The sequence below is a fragment of the Manihot esculenta genome, chromosome 2, assembly GCF_001659605.2.
Source record: "Manihot esculenta cultivar AM560-2 chromosome 2, M.esculenta_v8, whole genome shotgun sequence".
NCBI classification, from domain to species: Eukaryota; Viridiplantae; Streptophyta; class Magnoliopsida; order Malpighiales; family Euphorbiaceae; genus Manihot; species Manihot esculenta.
The window spans coordinates 1117546-1139307 of record NC_035162.2 but is presented as its reverse complement, the minus strand read 5'-3'; the positions used below and the strand labels follow the sequence as shown (position 1 = coordinate 1139307).

At 35.2% G+C, this 21762-nt stretch overlaps 5 protein-coding genes across 5 annotated transcripts; 1 reads left to right on the top strand and 4 right to left on the bottom strand.

The window, feature by feature from the left end:
• Window positions 1-1847: 1847 nt before the first annotated feature.
• Window positions 1848-2755, bottom strand: LOC110609796 (subtilisin-like protease SBT2.5). Its single transcript, XM_021749608.2, has 3 exons — window positions 2445-2755; window positions 2203-2350; window positions 1848-2110 (listed from the first exon to the last, which is right to left on the bottom strand). The coding sequence occupies exons 1-3, from the start codon at window positions 2522-2524 to the stop codon at window positions 2048-2050; spliced, it is 291 nt and encodes a 96-aa protein (XP_021605300.1). The 5' UTR covers window positions 2525-2755; the 3' UTR covers window positions 1848-2047.
• Window positions 2756-6903: 4148 nt separating this feature from the next.
• On the top strand, window positions 6904-7982 carry LOC110609137. Its single transcript, XM_021748497.1, has one exon. It carries the CDS (start codon window positions 7018-7020, stop codon window positions 7732-7734), a length of 717 nt encoding a protein of 238 aa, XP_021604189.1. The 5' UTR covers window positions 6904-7017; the 3' UTR covers window positions 7735-7982.
• LOC110609136 (probable polygalacturonase) lies at window positions 7899-13699 on the bottom strand. Its single transcript, XM_021748496.2, has 5 exons — window positions 12852-13699; window positions 10923-11043; window positions 10239-10413; window positions 9399-9469; window positions 7899-8855 (listed from the first exon to the last, which is right to left on the bottom strand). Exons 1-5 carry the CDS (start codon window positions 13191-13193, stop codon window positions 8215-8217), a joined length of 1350 nt encoding a protein of 449 aa, XP_021604188.2. The 5' UTR covers window positions 13194-13699; the 3' UTR covers window positions 7899-8214.
• Window positions 13700-15347: 1648 nt separating this feature from the next.
• On the bottom strand, window positions 15348-17891 carry LOC110609283 (abscisic acid receptor PYL8). Its single transcript, XM_021748749.2, has 3 exons — window positions 17510-17891; window positions 17088-17303; window positions 15348-16058 (listed from the first exon to the last, which is right to left on the bottom strand). Exons 1-3 carry the CDS (start codon window positions 17654-17656, stop codon window positions 15840-15842), a joined length of 582 nt encoding a protein of 193 aa, XP_021604441.1. The 5' UTR covers window positions 17657-17891; the 3' UTR covers window positions 15348-15839.
• Window positions 17892-18848: 957 nt separating this feature from the next.
• LOC110609282 (ethylene-responsive transcription factor ERF061) lies at window positions 18849-20618 on the bottom strand. Its single transcript, XM_021748748.2, has one exon. The coding sequence runs from the start codon at window positions 20092-20094 to the stop codon at window positions 19168-19170; it is 927 nt and encodes a 308-aa protein (XP_021604440.1). The 5' UTR covers window positions 20095-20618; the 3' UTR covers window positions 18849-19167.
• Window positions 20619-21762: the final 1144 nt, after the last annotated feature.

The window sequence follows — 21762 nt, the reverse complement described above, 5'->3', positions numbered from 1 at the left end:
CTAATTTAAAAGATAAAATGGGAGTATTATGTGTATTTTAACATTACTAATATTCCAAGTATAAAGAGGAAGAGAGTCTCATGTAAGGAGGGCTTAAAAAACATTCACTCTTTCTTTCCCCTGCTCAGAATAAAAATACATCAGCATGGTACTATAAGATATATTAATATTCATCGTATGAAATTTATTGATAAATTTAAAAAATATATATATTATTTAGTTTTATAATAGAGAAACTTACTAGTTAATCTCTTTAAATTTAAAAAATATATTAAAATATCTCTAACATCTTAAAAAGTCCATTAATTAGTGTTTCTATTAGTTTTAATATTTAAATTTTATAAAAAAAATTTAAAATATTTTTAACGAAAAGACTAATTAGTAAATATTTTAAAATTTTAAAAAATTAATTAATAAATTTTTTAAAAATATAGAAACTAAACAATAAAATATTTAAAGATAAAATTAATAAAGTTATTAACTAATAAACTTTTTAAAATTGAGAAAATAATTAATAGTAATTTCTCCTGAATTGAATATATATCAATTCTCTACCAACAGCAGTAGTTAAAATTACCGCCTAAAATTGTGGAAAATTTTCGGAAAGGGAGATTTGCAAACACATGTGAGGCCTTTGTGTGCCAAGAAGCGATGGTTCTAGCAAAAGTTGTTTGAAGGGATTCGGTCTCTGTCATCTATTTGCACTGTTATAGGTATTATGCTGTTTCAAATCAACATTTACCTAAGGTTATAGAGAGAAATTGAATTTGATGGTAAAAATAATTGAGAAGGGATAAGGCAACAGAGCTAGGTCCAGAGCTGCTTGCGTGCAACATTTGATGTGATGGAAATTGTAGGGAACCCATATGCTGCAGGCCTTCTCTGTATTAGTTAGCGGTGGAGCAATGGAGCCCTTATAAGTAAGTTCTGCTTTCACCTTTTACAACCTTACGTAGATAATGTTCCCTATATATGAATTGTATCATTCGTCATATCCCATCAATTTAATTCACATTGTTTCTACTTTCTATCTCCCTATCCAATCAATTCAGTCACATCAAGCTTAAACCTGGTGTTCTTTCTCATCTTTTATGCTAATTTTTCATTTATTAATTTTTTTTATTTATTATTAATGTACGCCGATATTCGTATAAAATACAATAATGATATATCGAATAACGTAATAATTTAATTCAATGCATAAAAGAAAATATAAAACTGATATACATGTGTTATAATTTAATGAGAAGCATATTTTATATGTTATCATGTGTGTATATGTATGTGAGGATAAAATAATTTTAAAATATTAAAAAAATAATGAAAATAAATATAAATATTATATAAAATATAAAATTTACGTGGAGGAACGAGCTTTTGATCATTGATGATAAATGTATCCGAGTAAATTTGAAAAGTTTGAAATTCTACCTTACCGATTCCTGTTTAAAAAAAAAATATATATATATATATATAAAATTCACATATCAAGTTTAAGTTGATTATGAATAAGAGAAGAGGACGCTCCAGTCCCACCTGCCGTTCTTCTTAGTGGTGCTTTAGAAGAGGAGTTGCAATGAAAGACCAAGAGGCAAACAGATGATAGGCTCTAGCAAGTAGATAAATAAAGACAAGACCCAGTCGCATCCAAGAATTAAGGATTTTTTTTTTCTTTAATTTTTTTTTTTAAAAAAAAAAAAACGGTAATTGAACTTTTGGCTGATACCTGCTCCAGTGAAATCGAGGACACAGCAGTATCCCCTGAATTCATTGTAGAACCCAGCAGAAGCAGAACATATAAATGATTGAGGGGAAAAAAAATGAAATGAAGAAATTTAGAACTAAAATTCATGCATTTATCATTTTAATTAATCTGACTTAATTAGGTAATTATGAGTTGAGATAACTCTCTCATAGTCTACAATTACATACCACCAAACTTGATGGCATTTTGCAGAAGACTTTACAAACTGATCATTAATTATTCCATCATTTTCAGTCGATATTAATTACTTCACCCTCCTCTGTCCGGCTACGTTTCCTAAGCCTAAGCAACCTCTTGATTCTTCTCCACAACCCTCACTCCGTCGGCAGATCTAAGCAAATTCGCCTGTTTTAAAACCCAAAGCATCATAAGCGATAAATTAGAAGGGTCACACTTTTGGGGAGAGAGAGAGATAGAGAGAGAGAGAGAGAGATGACCTGGTCTTCAGTGATTTCTACTGCAAAGCCATCTACAATGACCAACGATAGAGTCTTATTGTAGCTTCCATGCTCGAGGATGTTTGCCAATAACTGGTCATGCTTTCTACTTAGGTACAAATCAAGCTCATATGCCCCTCGCTTTGTTCTATTGAATACAAACGTCAACATCAACAACATTAGAGATGTACAGCATCAGCTTGTTAATATAATAACTCAGACTGATAATACAGACAACTCACCTATCAGCTCGAAGGCGTTCATACTCTGGATCATAATTCATGAAAACGAAGTATAACTCAGGTTTTCTACTACTTCCCATTGCCACTGCCTCTTCCTTCTTCTTCTTCTTCTTCTTCTTCTTCTTCTTACCTTGTAGTTTTGTTATTGAATGATATAAGATGTTCCTTTCAGCTTCTCCTATTTAGTATTTATAATGAACAGCTAGCAGGCTCACTTGGAATTGCAAGAAACTCACTGTTTTCTTATTTGTGTCCTGTGACTTAACATTTTCTTCAAAAAGGAATAATAATTTTCAATTTTTGTCAAAAAAAAATCATTTTTAATTAAATCAGATAACTTTTTCAAAACACATAAATATATCAAAGTGGCGCCATATATATATATATATATATATATTTGCAGTGATGAGATTAATTAAAGTCTTTCTTTTTAAAAGGACATAAATTAAATGAAACATTAATTAGGATTGTACCTCTCTAACATAACATGATGTTCATGATTCACATTTGAAGTTTCCCACCTAGGGTTTGTGGTTGTCCTTAAAAAAATGTCAAACCACACGCTTGTTAGAGAAGAAAAGTCAACCCATTGATGGAAGAGATAATGCATGAATGAATGGTAGATTATAAGGCATTACGTGTTTCTTGGCAAAGTGTAGCAATTTGTGTGATGGGTGTGAACCTCTTAATTATTTGGTTGACTATACAATACTTTTCTTTTATACTCATACCAATAAACAGAATCATTACTTCTCCAACTTCTATTCCTTCATTAATCAATCTTCAAATGAAGAAAAGATTTATCAAACCATATGGATTATAATTAGAAAGAACCAATCATCTAGTCAAACAAAAAAAAACTTCTCCACATGGGTACCCACTAATATATAATGCAATTTATTCTCAAGCCTTTGATTCACATACAACGTTTCTCCGATCAATTTAAGGAAACAATATATAAATGGAGGCTCGCTATCAATGGTCAACTATTTCAGCAAATCTAGGATTTTCAATCTAGCATTACTCATCCTCATCTTCTTGTAGTTAATTTATATTTAAATTTAAAACATGAAAGATTATTTAGTGTATAATGATATGTGTTAAATTTGGATCAGACCTAACTCATCCCAAAAACTAGTTCAAAGAGGAGGATTGCCTATATCTCATATAAAGGGTATATTACTCTTTTCCACGATTCAACACATCCCTCACACCCATAATTTTTAGTGGTGCGTGATACATTTATGGGAGGCTCAACATCGGATGAGGAGGCTCTGATACCAAATTAAATTTGGGACAGCCCTAATTCACCCCAAAAATTAGTTTAAGGAAAAGGATTGTCTATGTCTGACACATTATTCCTTTTCACAATCAATATAAGATTCAAATATACTCTTATATTAATAAATACATTAAATAATTTATTTAAATTATTTTTTAAAAATAAAAAAACAGTGATCCGGAGTATTTTAAAATTTACAAAAAAAAAATAATAATTTTTGTTGGTCAAACCCAGCAGACAGTGTAGACCCTACATATGTAGAGCCTAATGTGAACACGAAAAGGATAATTTATTTAGTTTTGTCCAAGATTATATGAATATTAGAGAGCCGGCTGTTGGGTTAATTAACAGATCTAGGATAGATGATGTAAGAATTTAAACTTTTAAATTTTTATAATATGAAAAATATATTCAATTGAAGATCATTAGAGATGATGGGTAGGGTTAGATAGTAATAAGAAAAAAAGAAAGAGGATAGAGCTATTGGGAGAAGCAGTAACGGTAGTGGAGATTTTGCCTTTCTCATGAAAGACCTTATCGTCTGAGACTGCTAATTTCCACCATACTCGGACTTCTTTATCACATTCCTAGCTATGAGGATGAGTGTTTCAACACTTGTCATTCTTTGTTTTTTTTGCAAAGCTAATTAAGCTCCACATTCAGATTAGGAAGGCAGTTTCCAGCTGGTTTAATTTGTTTGGGTTAATAGTTTTTATACTTATTATAGAGAAAGGAACAAAAACATTGAAAATCCTTTTTTTTTATTTAAAAAAAACAAAGGGGGAGAAATGAAAATTGTTTGCATGTGAAGATAGAGGAGAGTGGGTCTGACAAATGAACGTGTCAAAAAGGAGGTGAGTGCAAAATGGGGGACCGTTTGAGGACTGGGAGAGAGATCCACAGTACAAATAGAAGAAATCAAGAAAGGCCGTGTGGGTACTGAATGCTGTCAGTTGTCGGTCACATGGTGCTCCCAGTCGCACTGACATTTCCTGGATCAACATCAACCCACTCCTACAAACCCAAACCCAAACCCAAACCCAAACCCGATGTGGTTAATGCAAATGCAATTCCCCTTCAAATTGTAATATTAATACTTGTGAAGTTCACCGCTCTTCTCTGTCGGTTAAGAAAGTCTCAAGAATTGAGACTCGAGAATATTATTTTTTTATTAATTATTATAAAAAATTATTACTTAATTTTTATAATATAAAAAAATTTATTAATTAATCTTTTTATTTTAAAAAATATATTACTTAATTTTTAACATTTTAAACAATTTATTAATTAATTTTAACCGTTAAATAAAAAAATAATTAATAAATTTTTTAAAAATATATGAAACTAATTAATAATTTTTTAAAATTATAAAAATTAAATAATAAAATATTTAACAATAAAATTAATAAATAATTAATTAATAAATTTTTAAAAATATTATAAAATTTTTAATATATTTTTTAAAATAAATAAAATGAATTTTTTATACAATAAAAATTAAATAGTAATTTTTTATTTTATATATTTAATACATACCCATTGATTAATAAAAAGCAGTCAGAATATTCACACTAAAATTTATAGATATTAAATATGCACACTACATGAATAACCTCTTACAATACACGAATAACCTCTTATAATAGATATAGTCGTTTTTTAAATTAAATTTATCGATTGTATTAATAAAATTCTATCAAACAAATAGAGATATCATATCAAATAAAGAGACAATTATACTTGATAGATTCTCTAACCAGAGCAGCTAGGGTGACAAATCTATCTAATAGAAATATCAGTTTTAAAGTTTAATAAAGATTTACAATCATTCAAAATCAAACTCGTACATAAAATAATTTACAACTAATATATATATAACTATAAATCTTATATAGTTATTATTATAATAAACTATTCATATAATAGTAGTATATGATATTCTTTCCGCAAAATTCTTTTCACAAAATGTCCTCTCAAACAATTTAAAATTTAATGGACAAATATGTACTGTACATAGCTCCTCACATATTAAGCATATATTTGATGAGGCAATATATGAAAAGGCCATTGCCAACTTTGAGATCATAACTACTAGCTCCAAGATATTTATGACAAGGCTTGGAGGTAGGAAGTGTATGTGAAGGTTAAACGCCGCGTTTGATTTAAGCAGTTAGAAGGCACCGCATGCTTTGCATATTATAAGTGAGCTGGGCCTTAACATGAGCAAAGTGGGCTCAGATTGTTAGGAAGTCTTTTTCTTGTTGTTTACTTAGGTTTGATAATGTTAGAAGGTGAGGGTTATTGTAGTAATACATTAAGAATTAGTCTAAAATAATAGTTAATCTCCAATCCCATCTTAAAAGCTTTGCTTAATGACTAAGAGTTGGGACAGAAGGTTTCCCGTCTCTGTCGCTTTCTCTCAAAACCAAACATTATCATTGACTCTTGCATTACAATTTCTATTTTTATTTTCTTCTCAGCCTGTGAGATTCGTTTGATTACAAATAGGATTCCATAAATTACTCTTGTATTTTACATTTGATTGTCATTAGTGTTTTGTTTTATATTTAATTTATTAATAATGTTTTATATAATTCTACAGTAATCATTGTAGAAGTGCTCTATGAAAAGTATTACACTCAATAAAACTAAAAATAAATATAAATTACGTGTGAACTATGATGCAGGCAGAGCTCCTATTCACACCACTCAAATGGTCAAAACCCACGCAAACCCACAACTAAGTCAACGCAACGCGTCCCCTTGATTATCCAGCCAATAGAATTCTTACCCCCCATCACACGTCAAGGATAAATTGTATATTTTTTTTTTCCAAAATTTGAAGAATCTATGATTTTGTTAAATTCATTAATGAAAACGTTTTTTAAGAAGAAAAGGAAAATTCAATTCGTTTACCTTAGTAATAGCATAGCTCATCTATGGAATTCAAATGTCGTTTTCATCATTGTATCATAGGATTATAGCTACCTTTTCCATTGTTTTTTTTTTTTCAAAAGAAGATTAATTAAATTATATAAAATTTTCAAATTGTGATAAAATTTATTTTTTTGAAAAAAATAATATTAATTTCTTATTGATTTTTAGTATAAAAATAGAAACAAGAGAGAAACAACGCCAAACCATAATAAGCCACGTGGTCTATGTCCCAATTGCCCGACGCCCGCATTTTACTTCTCCCATTCAACTCTCCTGCGGTTCTTTCTCCCCCTCCTCGTATATAACAAACACAGATCTGCCTCTTTTTATCATTACCTAACCTTTCATTTCAATATGGCTCGAAATCTCCCCTTCACCGTCGCCGTCACTGCTCTCTTATTCTCTTTTACCTTAGCTACTGCTCGTTATCCGTTGGATCTGCCGGAAAATGACGTTACCAGCCACGATGATAATTTAGCTTACTGGTCCGACTCTGATCCAAAGGTCACTGCCACCTTAATCCTCCCCAGTGAGAAACCTGAATCCCAACCAGCAACGGCTGTGGAGTTTGAGTCCGAAGAAACTGAACATGCCGATTCTAAATTACCCGAAAAAGTTATCGGCACATCGGAATCCATCCACGAGAGATCAGAAACCGAGTCAGATAAGACGGTGCCATTGACGGTTGTCACTTTCCGTCCAATCAACCGCCACTTCCCTCGACGTCCACTGATCCCGTTTCGTCGCGCACATCGATGCCGTGGCAGCCACCACCACCACAACCAGTTTAAGCCATGGGGCAGTTCACGGTTTAGCGGCCCGCAGGAGGTTTCCTATGGCAACGACATGCTTCTTTCTGGAGGTGAGGATAAGGGTTTTAGTCCAGTGTTTAACCACGGCGGGAACAGATTGTCATTCATAAAGGATGAGAAGAGAGAGGAGATGATCACAAGGCGTCACCACAACCATCACCACGACCATGACCACGAGGAAGGAGAAGAAAGAGAACATGAACATGAGCATGAGGGTGGATTTGTTAAGGGAATTCGCAAGTTCTTGAAGCATTTTTGAAAGCCACGTAATAGGGTGATAGATTTATGTAATTTATGTTTCTATTTTTCTCTGTAAAATTTCTGGGCCGTTATTATATTTGTAAATAAGTCGGCATCTCCTGTATGAGATGTACAAAAATTAGTATTTGGCAGTAGGATGATAGCTGTTGAGGAGATCTAGAGTTTGTAATATATATACGTGCACCATTTAGGTGTTGTATACAACTTGGATATTTGAATTAGACATGTTCCTTAGATTACATGCAATCTTCTCTTCAAATTGAATGTGGATGGATTGGATTTGGAATATTATAGCAGTTGTTAGGGGGATCAAGGTACGAGGATTTTGCAGATGATCCTCCGTTACCAGGGATCCTACCTAGGAGGATTTTGATAGTACAGTTACTTATAGGACAATTAACGAATTCGTCCATTTTGAAGAATGAAAAATTCAAGATATTTCTTACTCAGAATAGAAAAGGGAAGAGAATTGAAGATATCAAATATGATCAGAACATGCAGCAGCCTGATGTGTAGTTGTAAGCTCAGAACAAGGCCATGGGCTTACCTCAAGAGCAGCACCACTTACATCAGAGCACTTCCATGGAGTGGATCTTGGTCCTGGCACACCATGAAGGTTGATGTTGGACAGACATATACCTGTGAAAGGAGAGTCCTTCAGGCCTTGTATGGAGCCTGGCTGCTGAACCTTCTCCCCCCAAACACCTTTAAGTGTGATGCCCTTAACAACTGGAAGAGCATTTGGGTTGAACTTGTCATCTGGGTGGTCTCCAACATCTCCTGCAATCTTTATTCCCTTGCGCACGTTCTCCATATACACATCAGAAATGGTGATATTTCTGATGAACCCTCCTCTGCCAATGTTTGTTTTTACATGTATTCCAACTCCCATATCGTAGAGGTTTATGTTTTCTGCTAAGACATTCTCCACCCCACCAGAGGTTTCACTTCCAACTGCAATTCCAGCAAAAGGAGATGATCCTGTTACCCGCCGGATTGTGATGCCAGAGCTTGGACGACCGTAAGCAATTCCATATTCATCCCACCCGCTTTTCACAGCCACAAGGTCATCTCCGGTAGAAATGAATGAATCCTCTATGCATACATTAGTGCTTGAATCTGCATTGATGAATTATGAAAAAGAGATATATCATAAACATAAAGAGAGTTTTCCCATCTACATAATTGTAAATACCATGCCATCATCAATATGCTCACAGATTTAGACGATGGAATCTATGACAAGCTGCACCTATTAGGGATTGGTTGAACTTATTCCAAGCATGTGTCTAGACTCTTAAGCCTTGTAAAGGGAGAATAAAGAACAAAAGAGAATTGGAGCCAAGAAAATAATACTGCATTTGTCCAAAATGCCACCATCCTCTTGGCAGGCAATGGCACAAACCAGCTAAATGCCTTTTAACTGCTAAATTATGTTCTTTGTCCCAATGTTTTCCTGTCCAGATCAAGGCATTATTGATCCACGGCATTGTTAATTGATTTGTTGAATTTGTACTGCAGTTGAACACTTCAACGGTTTTGTGGCTCTTCAACGGTTTTGTGGCAACATTCCATATCTTCCCCCATACAAAATGTGTACCACTTGTATGTAAATTCATAGAACAAATGATGACAAAAAAAAACAGATATATTACACAATACCTGGATCAATTCCATCAGTATTGGGCGAATCAGGTGGGGCCAAGATGGTAACAAATTGGATAACAACGTTGCTGTCATCAAGAAGGAATTCATCAGATCAGATAAACTATGTTGCTACACCTAAAATTCTCATACAATTTGCACCAGGCTAATAGAAATCAGCACAGCAAGGATATTAATAGGACAGAAACAGAGAGGGTTCCATCAATTTTCTCTAATAAGCAATAATATCATTATAATGATTTGATGTAACACAAATTCTACCAACCAATCACTTGTCATGCTTTCAACTCTAGCAAAAGTGTTTCCTATTGACCTATGCAGGCACTTACCAACAATGTTTCAGATTCTGATGATAAAATACATTTCAAGCTAAAATCCATACGCTGACACAACGTGGGATCTTGTCCCACATCGTCCAAGAAAAAGAAAAATAGAGGTTTATATACAGCCGGCAAAAATAACTAAATAACTTAAGTGAAAAATAAATTCCAATGATAATGACAAATGCCCATGCAGACCACTCAATTCTACAATCATAAAATTAATGGGAAAGTAGAATGATATATGCATTTATTTTACATCTGTGTAGCAGAAACACGAACTACAGAACCTCACCCTTTTTGCTTTTTTTTTTTTAATAAGAAAAAATAACTGTTTATGTAAGCAGAGAAATATGATAATTTTTATATTCACGTCATCATCACTGGTGCATGAACTTCACAGCGCAAATAAAGGGTCCACTTTAGCTCATCGACAAATAAAGTGATGATTCCAACCTTGTAAAATTTCTCCAATATTTAAGAACAGAAGCTTTTGCATTCTATGTGGAACTATTACCTGCAATAAACAGGATGAATGTTCCAAAAGGGAGAGTTCTTGAAAATCACATTGGATATGATTATGCTTCTTGAATTTACAATTTCAACAAGATTAGGCCTTGTAAATTGAAGAGTTCTCTGCCTCCACATTTCCCACCAGACATCTCCTTGTCCATCAATGGTACCATTCTCACCTAAGAAAAAAAAAAAATCTTTTTAGCTGCTGTACAAGCAATATACAAAATAAACGTGTCATATATAAGCCTTAGCTATTATACCCAACATTATCAAGTTCTGTACAAATGATGTAAATCCAATAAAAAAGTTAGTATGAAAACTTGAAAGTTATAATTTAGATTCAAATAAAAACCTTATCTAATATGAGCACTATTGCAATATAATACAACCGATATTCATTGTGTTAATTGATTTTATTATATAGTCTCTAAGATATTGTTAAGTACCATAATGCAGCAGCTAAAAGAATTTTGAAATATGACTTTCAATTTGAAATTTTAGCTAAAATCTGAGATTAGAGGGACACATCTAAGGTTGTAATCCAATAATATCCTTTAGGCAATGCATACAGGCCTTCTTCTTTACAATTTCAGATCACTCTCCAAATTCATGACTTAAACGACAACTTAATGCCAAGCTAAATAAAAATATAATGCATCTCTACCATGCAATAGATGAAACCCACCTGTGATTACCACATCATGAAGTCCATCTCCATGAATAAAGCTCATATACCTCCCACCAGGCCTCTCCCTCCCTCTTCCATAAGATGGCAAAGGAGCAATTAAAGGCCAGTTTGAAAAATCCTGTTGCATAAAGGAAGATGGAAAGATCATGAAACTAATTAAAGCATAGACAAAGAATAAGGAGTATGTCAGTTAGGCAGTTCATGGACTATGCATTCCTCAAGGAGCAATGAGATAGCATAGATGATTGTTGTCTCTTAACATGACAAATAATGCCAATGTCACATTAAGCCCTTTATTCTCTTGGGGGGGGGGGGGGGGGGAATGAAAATAATGAAACACCACATGCATTCAGCTGAACTCAACAAGACCTTAAACTAATAGGTTGGCCATACAAAACTTATAAAGATCATTTATCCCAAAAAAAAAAACCTATAAGATCGATATCTTGCAAATCATATTTAAATGGACAAAAGATGTCCTCATAATATAATACCTCCCCCTTCCTATATATGCTCGAAAGTAGGACAAAATAAGGAAGGGTTCAAGTCTCTCTCTTAACTCTCACAGTTTCTTTCGCTCTATTTTCTCTCAAAAGACCAAGCCATCTGTTACTAAAGTCTATTTTATAAGGTGTTGCCAATATTACCAGCTAGACGATATCATTAGATCCTCACCGTAAATTTTATCCTCATCAATTTCCAATTTTTTCGCCATATAGGCATAAACCACGAGCACCAACTATGGCAAGGATGTTCTCTCATCATAATAAAAAACGAATAGATTCAAGGACAACAATTCATTATAAACGTGTAGCCATCAAATCCCTCGGGATGAGCTGGGATTCCCACTTAGAAATATAAACCATGTGCTACCACAAGTTGTAGAGAATGCTCTGCTTACAGACTAGTATATCAGTTTCAAGCACAGAAGGGTATGGAGAGTGGATCCATCTTCTGCGGCGTTCCTTGCCTGCTTGTGAACAGTGGACCAGAGGGACAGTGGGATATTGTAAGAAAGATAATGGCACCATCCGTAATTAAAATTTTCAAAATTTTGTCAGGTGATTTTCGTTATTATATTGATCACTATAAGAAAAAAGGACATCACCAGCACCATTTGCCTAGTATATTTGTTAGGAGTAAAAGCAGACAGGGTCACTTTCATCTTCAGGAGCTATGAATTCGATGCGCACCCACTCTTAGCTAAGGTAGTGGAGATTTCAATATTCTATTGAAGATAGAATAAAGAATACAGCACCTTGACATTACTTGCCAGCTATTTGGCTGTCGGACTGACATTCAACAATTTTACTGGTTGTTAACACCTACACATGTCATCCACAATTGCACATGCAACCATTCGACGCTAGTCCCACCAATTTATTTTTATTTTCTCTTGTTCGAGAGCCCCGGATCCACTGCGGTTTATGCAGCCCAGGCCCCAGCTAATCCAATCAAAGAACTACCCACATAGACATAAAATGAAAAATTACTCAACTTCCGTAGCCTCTCCTGCAATCAGTAAATGGGGACTAAGTACACTTATTTTATGCCATAACTAAAAATTTTTTCGGTTTGAGAAAGAAAGGAAGCACCAAAACATGTCTAAATTCCAAATTACCAAGTTGAGCAATCTACTTTCGCAATGCTAATTACCAGGAAAATGCCTTCGTAAAATTAATAAATCACTTTGTTGGGTTGAAATTGTCAACATAAAAGTGTTACCAGTCAGATCTTAGAGACTATTGAGCTACTAGCTGGTGGTTCTTCCTTACAAACAATGTAATCCAACTGCACAACTAAGATTAGTGCCAGAACAAGAATCCAGCATCGAATAATCCTTTGATTCACTTAAAATAAATAGTAAAAAATTTCTTAAGACACAAGAAAGGCTAAATCGAATGGGAAGCAGAGTGAACAGCTAACCTGAGTGGCCTTAATAACGGCACCTTTAGCCAAGTAGAGAGTCATGTGGCTAGTGAGATTAAAGCTCCCAGTTAAGTAGACACCAGGGGGTATATAGAGCAGCGTACCACCACTCCTACTCAAATGCTGAATCCGATATATTGCCTCCCTAAACGCCTTGGTATTCAAGGTCATCCCATCACCGACGCCACCGAAGTCGGTTATCGATATGTTATCGTTTCTATACCTCATCGGCACTATCCCAGAGCAAGTAACCACTCCGGCAACCGCAAAATGACTGGAAAAGAGAACAAAAACAGAAACCCCAAGAAAAAAGGACAGCAAAGACACAGACTTTTTCATAATTTTGGCTCGACTTGGGGGACAAATTGAATATGGATAAAAATAATGAGGTTTCTGGTAAGATTCTATGTATAGTGCCAAACAGAAAGATGGAAAAGAATTGATTCAAAGAGGAGACAATTAGGAAGTGATTACAATAGGAAAAATACAAAATTAGAATATAGATTTAGAGAGTATAATAATAGATCTGGAAATGATACAAAGAGAAAGATGTTGTAATGGTGGTTTTAAAAAGCATTGAACAGAGAGCATTAAAGAGAGCACAGGAAGCAAAAAAGAGCTGTGAAAGTTGAGATTTGTCTGCAAGTAATTTGTCTTTCGGATGGAGAGCGAGAAAGAGAGAATTGCGCACTGAGCAGTGAGAAGCTGAAGCAGCACGTTGAAATCAATACTGATGAAGCGTTTTTCATAAAGAAATGCGTGACGTATTGGCGCTAGGCCACAGGCCAGCGAGGACGGGGTTTTCTTAGCTATTTACCGTTATGACCCCTTCACATTTGGACAGCATCCACTGATCCACATCTTGTGTCTCTATCAGGGGCTATAAGAGATTCAGCTGTGATTTAATTTGAAATTAGATACTTTTTTCTCCTTATTTTCTCCCAATTTCTTTACAGGATTTACAGCTCTGCCAAAAAGCTCGGCTGACTACATAGTGGAGGACCAAAGGCTGCGGCAAAACCAAGCTCAAGAGATGCGCTCCCAATTATACGATTCTCCAGCGAATTGAATATGCCACCATGACAGTCCAGCCTATCATTTACCATTCTCAATAGAAAATTATATCTCTTGTCAAAATGACTAAAAATTAGAGTTACATTTGGTCAAAATATTCCCATCTAACTGGAAACACTTGCAGAACGGAAAAGATCTAATGAAAATACCTGTATGAAATGCAAAAGAACAAGAATTCCCAAGGTATTGCCCACTCCCAATGCTCAGCATAGTACATTGCTCGTATTGGGTTTCCTACCCATTCTGAGATTAGGCTGATTGCTACTGATGGTTATCATCTACATCACAGGCAGAAGGATGGTCACTATTTCCTCACAGGCAACCCCAAAGCTCAACTTTGCGATATTGAGAATCAATTTTTCACTAAGCCTTCTTCTCTGATCGCCATCAGAAAATTATGAAAATCAAATAATATCATTTCATTTATATCACTATTTGTGGCAGATATAATGTGAGATAAAAAAAAAGGGCATGACATGATCCATCCCATATTAATTGGAAATTGGGGGGAAGAAAAGGTACTTATATAATTTGAATAATACTCATTCACAAGGTCTCTTTTGAAGTGGAAGTATATCCAATCCGTTTTATTAACATTGTATCAGAGATGGGTCATCTCACTGTTGCTCGACCAAAAAATGTCCATTTATTTTGGGGGTGAAATTAAACGTTTAATTTATTTGTTAAGTTTCACATGCGTCATATTATTTTGGATAATCTTCCTTCCACAAAATGCATTTTGAAACAGAGTTAAAAGTTAAGACCATTTAAACCTGGGGGACACTGGTATACTCATCATCATTCAGTGCATATACACGAGAAAGCTGGTCGAGTTGAGTGCCAATTAATATCATCCACTGCGAAGGAAGCAATGACATAAGCTCGTACTAAATGTGTTTACAAGCTATGCACGAGAAAAGTATGATCCTACCACAGTGTGTATGATCCTGCAATATCATAAATTCTAGCCTTTCATATTTCCTTCAAAAGACGGATCTTTAGTTAATAAGATGAAAAAGAGGGCAACCATTGGAGGAGTATTAAGGGATGAAATAACACCCCAACAATGTCCCTGACTATAATTGTACATCATATTTCCTTTCATATCAAAAAATGATTTTATTAAAAAAAAAAAAACCTTTATTTTAATGTTGAAAAAGCAGTGCTATAAAATTATTTAGTTGTTTTGGATTCTTGTGAATAGAATATGTCAAATTAAATGCAAAAATAATTTTAATACTTGTGACTAGCATATTTAATAGGTTTTTTCAACGGCAGCTATAACAACAAATACCAAACTGCAAACAGAACAGATCCCATCAAATATCATGCGTAACTTTTCATTTAACCTGGAGCTGGCAAGTTAGCTAACAGGTTAACTAACAAGTCATTCTGTTTTCACCGAGTGAAGAGACTATATGGTAAAAAAGGCATCAATAAACTAAAAGAACACAGCTTACATATTTGTAGTTTCTTCCTAAAGAAACAAGATCATACATTCTTGTATCCCATTCCTCCGGCAAATAGAAAGAGGTGTACCATATATAATTTCCAAGGATGATGCGAACAAGCATCTGTTTCATAGTTAAACTAATTCTCTCCATGCATTCATATTTACAATCAGAGGTCAATATATACCCCCATTATTAAAGCACCCAAAAAAGAACACACACGCAACAGTGAAAATCTAGTTTGCTGTTTCATTTAGGAAGCATATGGGCATAGATGATCGTACTTGTCAGCTAATATAGACAAGACATCCAAATGGTGAAAAGGGAGTGAGCATATTATAAAGAAAAAGAAACTTTGCCTATAGTATGTGAAACTCTCAATCTGCTTCTGACAACAGACCATTACGTTTTCCACTTGCATAAACAGAAGCCACTGCACTGGCAGTCTGCTCCAAATGCTTCAGATTCTGCCAATGGGCTCAGTTCGGTCTTGCACTGCCAAACGCTCTGATACATTAGCCAGTGACTTCAGGTTACATTTAATTAGGGCCTCAACAAAGTAACACGTTTCATCCTTGGTGTTCCCATCTGGCACATCAACCACAAACGACTCTATGACAATTGTCCCTGGTCTCCCATCAATGACCTCTGGATGGACAGTAATGATGGACGAGTAGTTCTGCAAATTAAGCAGAATATTAAGAGACCTGAGAGATGGAAGAATCATGTATGGTCTCCACACAAACACATTGGAGGAGGTGTAGCCATTTGCAGCTTTAACTATCAAATATGGCATTGAGGAGCAACTCATTTCATAGAAAGAGGAAGTTCTAATCAGCATAGGTTGATGAACTGTCAAGTGAAACTTATCCAACTTACAGTTATGGCCAAATATAAAGCAAATAATGAATCTGCTGCACAAGTTATGCAAGTTAAGAAGATTAAAAGAGCATCCTCAAAATGCTCATTTTTAAGAGGGGAATATAAAGAGAACTTAGCTAACTATCATAACAACTCTCACATTCTCAAGTAAATATCGAATATGTAACAAAATATAATTTTATTTAGTCATTTTCTCATAAACAGCAACGAATGCAAATAAGATGGAAGCATATAAACAAGCTCTAAGGATAAATATAAATTGGATAAATTTCTAGAGAACATCAGTAATTCACCATCAGCCCACCAGTAACATTTTTTGTAAATCAATGCGCTATTTCTTTTTCGAGTACATCAACACTTCAAAACTCACTCTCAAATGACAACGATCTATCATTAACTGGACAATTTCCTTGACTAGACCTAATAGCAAAATTCTATATAATTATTAGCTCAAGTGTCCCTACAACTAGATGATTTCACATTGCAACATAGAAATTAGACAATAAAGCAAATGGAACACAGCAATTTAGAAAAGAACTGCACTACTGTGACTGTCTACTAAAGCCCAACTTATAAGTATCTTAGCTAAAAGCACTACATTTATCCTAAATATACTAATGCAAGTTTGAGTAGATGTCGAAATTTTCAGCATATAATCCACAAGTCCAACCCTACCAACACCTCAAACATCAAGGAATTCAAATAGCATTCAAGATTGCCAACCAAAACTAAACCCGTGCTCTCTCTCTCACGCGCGTATGTACTTACTCTCACACACTCCGTCTCTCTCACACATACATACAAAATATGATCAAATTGTTCATACCTTAAGCCGATGGTCTCCTCCAACAATCCTCATCCTAAATATATGCTCCTCGTCATCTAGCAGCTCCAATCGTTCAGTGCTAGTGGTAGCTGGAAGTCCAGACTTAACATTCACCTCCCTAACACTTCCAATCTGAAGGTCTCCCTGCACAATGCACCTACTAACAAACGGCTTATACCTCTGCGGTTGATCAAATCTTCTCACCAGAGACCACACCTGATGATTATTCAAATACCGCAAACATACAATAAAAACATCACATGAATATAATAATATTATCCAATCAGGCCCTGGAAGGCAAAATCCAGACAAATTACAACAATCGATATAAAATGCTCTCGGATCTACCAAAACGAATCCTCCACTTTTAAATCGAATAAGCTAAAAAGAGAAAATAATATGGAAAAAAAAAAAGAGCTTACTAGATGAACTGGAGCCTTGATGTGTTTAACGAGAGAGGAGCTACACTGATGGTCTTTAACCTCGTGCTTATGGTGCCTTCTGATGTAATCGTCTTCCATCTTGCTAAACGCATTGCCGTTGACGATCATATAATCACTGGTCACCATAAAGAGAGGAAAATCGTGACCGGAAATGGAAGGTCAAAAGATCGCCGAGAATAGCGGAGGTTGTATTCTAACGGGTGAATCGAGAAGAGGAGAGTGGAGGAATTCTCAACAGAAGCGTCCAAAATACACCGCCATCACTGGCAGCTCCACCAATAGAGAGAGGTCCAGAGCTTCTCATCTCATCGTTTTGTTCATTAAAAAAATGAAATAAAATGGCAACTTGCAAAATTTTTTAATCCTGTTTATCCATACTTTTTAGGGAGTGTTGGTCTCTGGTCCGGTCCGGTCCGGTCCGGATAGAGATTTTCAATGAGGAGCGGAGAATGATAAAATCGCACAAATAAAACGATGTCGTCCAATTCCACCACAGGCCAATTTCAACCTCTAAAACCATAAGTGATGAATTTGACGGACCCAAAAGCTGCCTTTACCATTAAGGCTTGGAACAGTACTAGACAAACCAAACACTTCTACTTGAGGTCCTCAGCCATTCAATTCATCTATCTAACGCTCGTCATTCATTTCATACCAATCATACGTTCAACCAACAAGGCTGATACAAATGGCAAACTGATGGGCTAAGCTAGTTGTGAAATCAAGCCCATAAATCTATTACGTGAGCATCTCGCGCCTATAGGCAGGCCCATTACGAACTGGAAGCTATTAGATAACTACTACGCCAACAAAAGGATGATGATCTTTCCCAATCTTTTTTATGGTTGGAGAAGACGAGGACCACTTTCTTTTCTGACACAAGCTTCTCAGTCTCATTAAGAAGCATGGAGAATGGAGGATCAGTTGTGTTTAAACGTGGCTCTCTTCACTTTCATCATATATATATCAGATCAGATAATTTATGGCGTTTATGTCACTAGACTTCTCCTGTAGTCGTTTCTCGTTACTTTTTTATTTCTCAATTCCGATGTGACCAAGTGTGGCAATTTTAGACGAAATGAACCTCCTGTAAACAAGTTCTAGTTATTATTATTATTATTAGTATTTAATCTTCTTTCACACTTCCGGCTCCCTCACCTGAACCAAAAAGAGAGGAACTTTCTATTTCTCTCTAAATCATCTCTTAACAGGAAGGAACGGGTCCCAAAATCTATTGAGGAAACAGAGCACACAGTTTGAAGAAAAGTAAGGTAAAAAGACAACGTATATTAATGGGTATAGTAAATGCACTAACAAGGGAAAAAAGAAGTAAAATGTTTAAATTATTCAACTAGTAACTCAAGGCTACAAACTTCTCATACAACACAAATCTCTGTGTAGCATGATCATCCTTCACTGCCTCCATACAAAAACAAAGGCCAGGCTTCATAGAAGAAGAACCCTTTACCTAAAACAGCAACAATATCTAATATTCCTAACCAAACTTACAACAAGAAGAACAAGAAACAGTACTCAGATAGTCATATTGAAACTACCATTTACACTTAGAACTAACAGGATAAGTAAAAACAGATAACACATCGCTCATCACTAGGATTCTGACAAGAAATGGTTCCTTAATTAGCAAGAACCTCCCAGATCAACTCAGGATCAAAAGAAGGCATTCTTGCGAGGGAGCAGCCATCAAAATCCATTCCTTCTGGCTTCATTATTTGACAATCTGTGGAAACAGACGGGGAAGAATTTTCATACTTCCAGAACCCATCCTCAGAAACTGTTGGTGACACCAATTCACCATCCCAACTATCACCAAAAACAATAGGTGATAAAGATGATGAGGATGGGGAAGATGAATTTGAATTTGAATTTATCTTCACCATTTTATCTCTCTCAGAATCATTAGCATCAACATTATTCTTCTTCGCTGCGTTCTTTTTGGCCCTTTCTCTTTTTACCTTTTGGCAAATAGCTTGAATCTTGGCGTCCACTGAATTCTTCAAAGCATTCAATCTGTTGCAATCTGTGAATCCAACCTTGCTGGGATCCTTGTTATTTGGGAAATTCAATCTGGCATATTCGCCTCTAAGCTTATAAGCTGCACGATCATAAGCATAAGCTGCAGCTTCAGCAGTATCATAGGTACCTAACCAGACTCTCGTTCTGTTCTGAGGGAGTCTAATCTCTGCGACCCATTTCCCCCAATGCCTCTGCCTGACTCCCCTGTATAGTTTCTTCTTGCTTGGAGCTAAATAATTGCTTGTCCGCACAGAACTTTGAATTGGGTTTGTCAACAAATTGCGAGAAAAAGAACTATTATTATTTGTTCTGTTTTCTTCGCAAAATTTTTGCAAGAGATCTCTCTGGCGAAGGTAGACTGAAGAGCCTAAAGGCTCAAAAACAGGGCCAGAAATGGAGCTTTCTGGAAGGCAATGAGAGAAAATTGAATCTAAGGTGTTGCTCCCTCCCGCCAATATGAGTTGCGAGAGAGAGGACCCAATATCGGGAGCGTTGGTGAATCCAAATGGAACGTTGGTTTCCTGCATTCTCTCAATGTTTAAAGAGACTGATGCTACTAGAGAAGAAAGCAGACGAAACAGAAAGAAAAATAAATGTACAGGAAGCAGTGAACTAAAAATTTGTCCCCTTCCTTGAAGGATAAAAAATGGGTTTTAGGGGAAAGGAAAAAAGAAACTATTAAAAGCAAAGTTACAGCTCGAAAACAAGAGATTTGAAGAAATATGTAATGAAAGAAAATATTAGAGAGAACCAGAAAAGAAAACTTAAAGCTGGAGCGTTAATGGGGAAAAAGAAACACAAGTTTGAATTTGATTTGTGAAAGCAAGAAAACCAGAGTGGCTATGGAGAAAGGGAAGCATTAGAAATCCTGTGTAGAAGAATCAAGGAATGAGATATTTTTCTTGCGAGGAAGATAAGCGTCTGAAAGAAGGCGTTTGGGGCTACAATGAACTAGTGGTTGGGTCCAAAGTTGGCATATTTATAGCAGCAGAGGAAGAGACTCCTCACTCCTCAACCATATTCTAGCTGGTGTCCACACTTCTCAGAATCACAGCCTCCAATTCCAAGTGGTTTCATCTTTGAGCGAGTCCAACTTGAAGGAAATTTTGGTTGCTCAGTGACTAATTTGCCCCATCAGGGAATATTTTTTTTATTTATAATAAATAAAATTAAGTTGAAAATGTTAAGAAAATATTAACACTAGTAACCTAAAAAATTAATATCTTATAATAAATAAATATATAAATAAAATAAACTATACTCATCAATATTAACAATTTTATATCTAATATTTTTGTCCTAATATCTAAATAAACCAATTTCTAATCATTTTTTTCCTTCCATCCAAACATACAAGTAATATTTTTAATTAAAGATGTAGGACATTTTAAGTACAGATTAAAATTATAGTATTAGGTTTAATTGTTTAATTTTTTGCAAGCATAACAATTATTGACTAAGAAAATTACAATAATTGAGACGGTGTAACAGTAAAATTGCTGTAAGCAAATATGAAAGCTGTAAAGGAAGTGAGTTTCATAAATCTTGTCTCCGTGTGGTCCCCACAGACAGGCAGCCGTACATCCTCACTGCTAATCGCTAAAAAGCCACTTTTTCTATTAATTATACAGAGTCAGACTCGGAGATTTTCTAAAGTCTGCAGAATCATATCTCAGCCACGCGTCTGCTTCCAAAACGACACCACTTTTATCTACTTTTTCCTCTTTCGTGATCTCTCCTACAGGATAAATTTTACCTTTCTTCGATTCATTCTAAGCTTGGCTTCAATGGCACAGCTAGGCTCATGCTTAGCCATTTAAGCGCTTCTACAAATTCAATTATAAAAGAAGAACGAGCAATGGATTGGCTTGGGAGACGAAGAGAGAAAGGTAAAGTAAAGCAGTGATTGGAACCTAAAGAAGAAAGCAACATAGCTTACCAAAATGGGACCCAATACAGTATGGTGCATTAAAGACGTAAAGGTAGTCTTGAAAAGGTAGATAGATAATAGAGATTTTAAGAGACAAAGCTTGCACATCTCCAATGGCCCCCGCAAGTAAAAAGTTTCCCCAGTTTACATGTGAACTAACCTTCCACGCCTCAAATCCTCAATCATGCGCTCTTCTATACTTACCTATCTACATTTCTTACTTTGCCTTTTTTTTTTTTCTTGCTTTATTTGTTCAATTTCGCAC

What these genes read in the sequence shown, in the direction of transcription:
- LOC110609796 (XM_021749608.2), bottom strand. Translation starts at nt 2,524, where the DNA reads ATGGGAAGTAGTAGAAAACCTGAGTTATACTTCGTTTTCATGAATTAT. An exon ending in GAACGCCTTCGAGCTGATAG is followed by an intron (nt 2,351 to 2,444) that starts GTGAGTTGTCTG and finishes TGTATTCAATAG; the next exon opens with AACAAAGCGAGGGGCATATG. An exon ending in TAGAAATCACTGAAGACCAG is followed by an intron (nt 2,111 to 2,202) that starts GTCATCTCTCTC and finishes GTTTTAAAACAG; the next exon opens with GCGAATTTGCTTAGATCTGC.
- LOC110609137 (XM_021748497.1), top strand. Translation starts at nt 7,018, where the DNA reads ATGGCTCGAAATCTCCCCTTCACCGTCGCCGTCACTGCTCTCTTATTC.
- LOC110609136 (XM_021748496.2), bottom strand. Translation starts at nt 13,193, where the DNA reads ATGAAAAAGTCTGTGTCTTTGCTGTCCTTTTTTCTTGGGGTTTCTGTT. An exon ending in TCATGATGTGGTAATCACAG is followed by an intron (nt 10,414 to 10,922) that starts GTGGGTTTCATC and finishes TTTTTTTCTTAG; the next exon opens with GTGAGAATGGTACCATTGAT. An exon ending in ATTCATCCTGTTTATTGCAG is followed by an intron (nt 9,470 to 10,238) that starts GTAATAGTTCCA and finishes TCTTGATGACAG; the next exon opens with CAACGTTGTTATCCAATTTG.
- LOC110609283 (XM_021748749.2), bottom strand. Translation starts at nt 17,656, where the DNA reads ATGGTGACCAGTGATTATATGATCGTCAACGGCAATGCGTTTAGCAAG. An exon ending in TCAAGGCTCCAGTTCATCTA is followed by an intron (nt 17,304 to 17,509) that starts GTAAGCTCTTTT and finishes AATAATCATCAG; the next exon opens with GTGTGGTCTCTGGTGAGAAG. An exon ending in GAGGAGACCATCGGCTTAAG is followed by an intron (nt 16,059 to 17,087) that starts GTATGAACAATT and finishes CTTAATTTGCAG; the next exon opens with AACTACTCGTCCATCATTAC.
- LOC110609282 (XM_021748748.2), bottom strand. Translation starts at nt 20,094, where the DNA reads ATGCAGGAAACCAACGTTCCATTTGGATTCACCAACGCTCCCGATATT.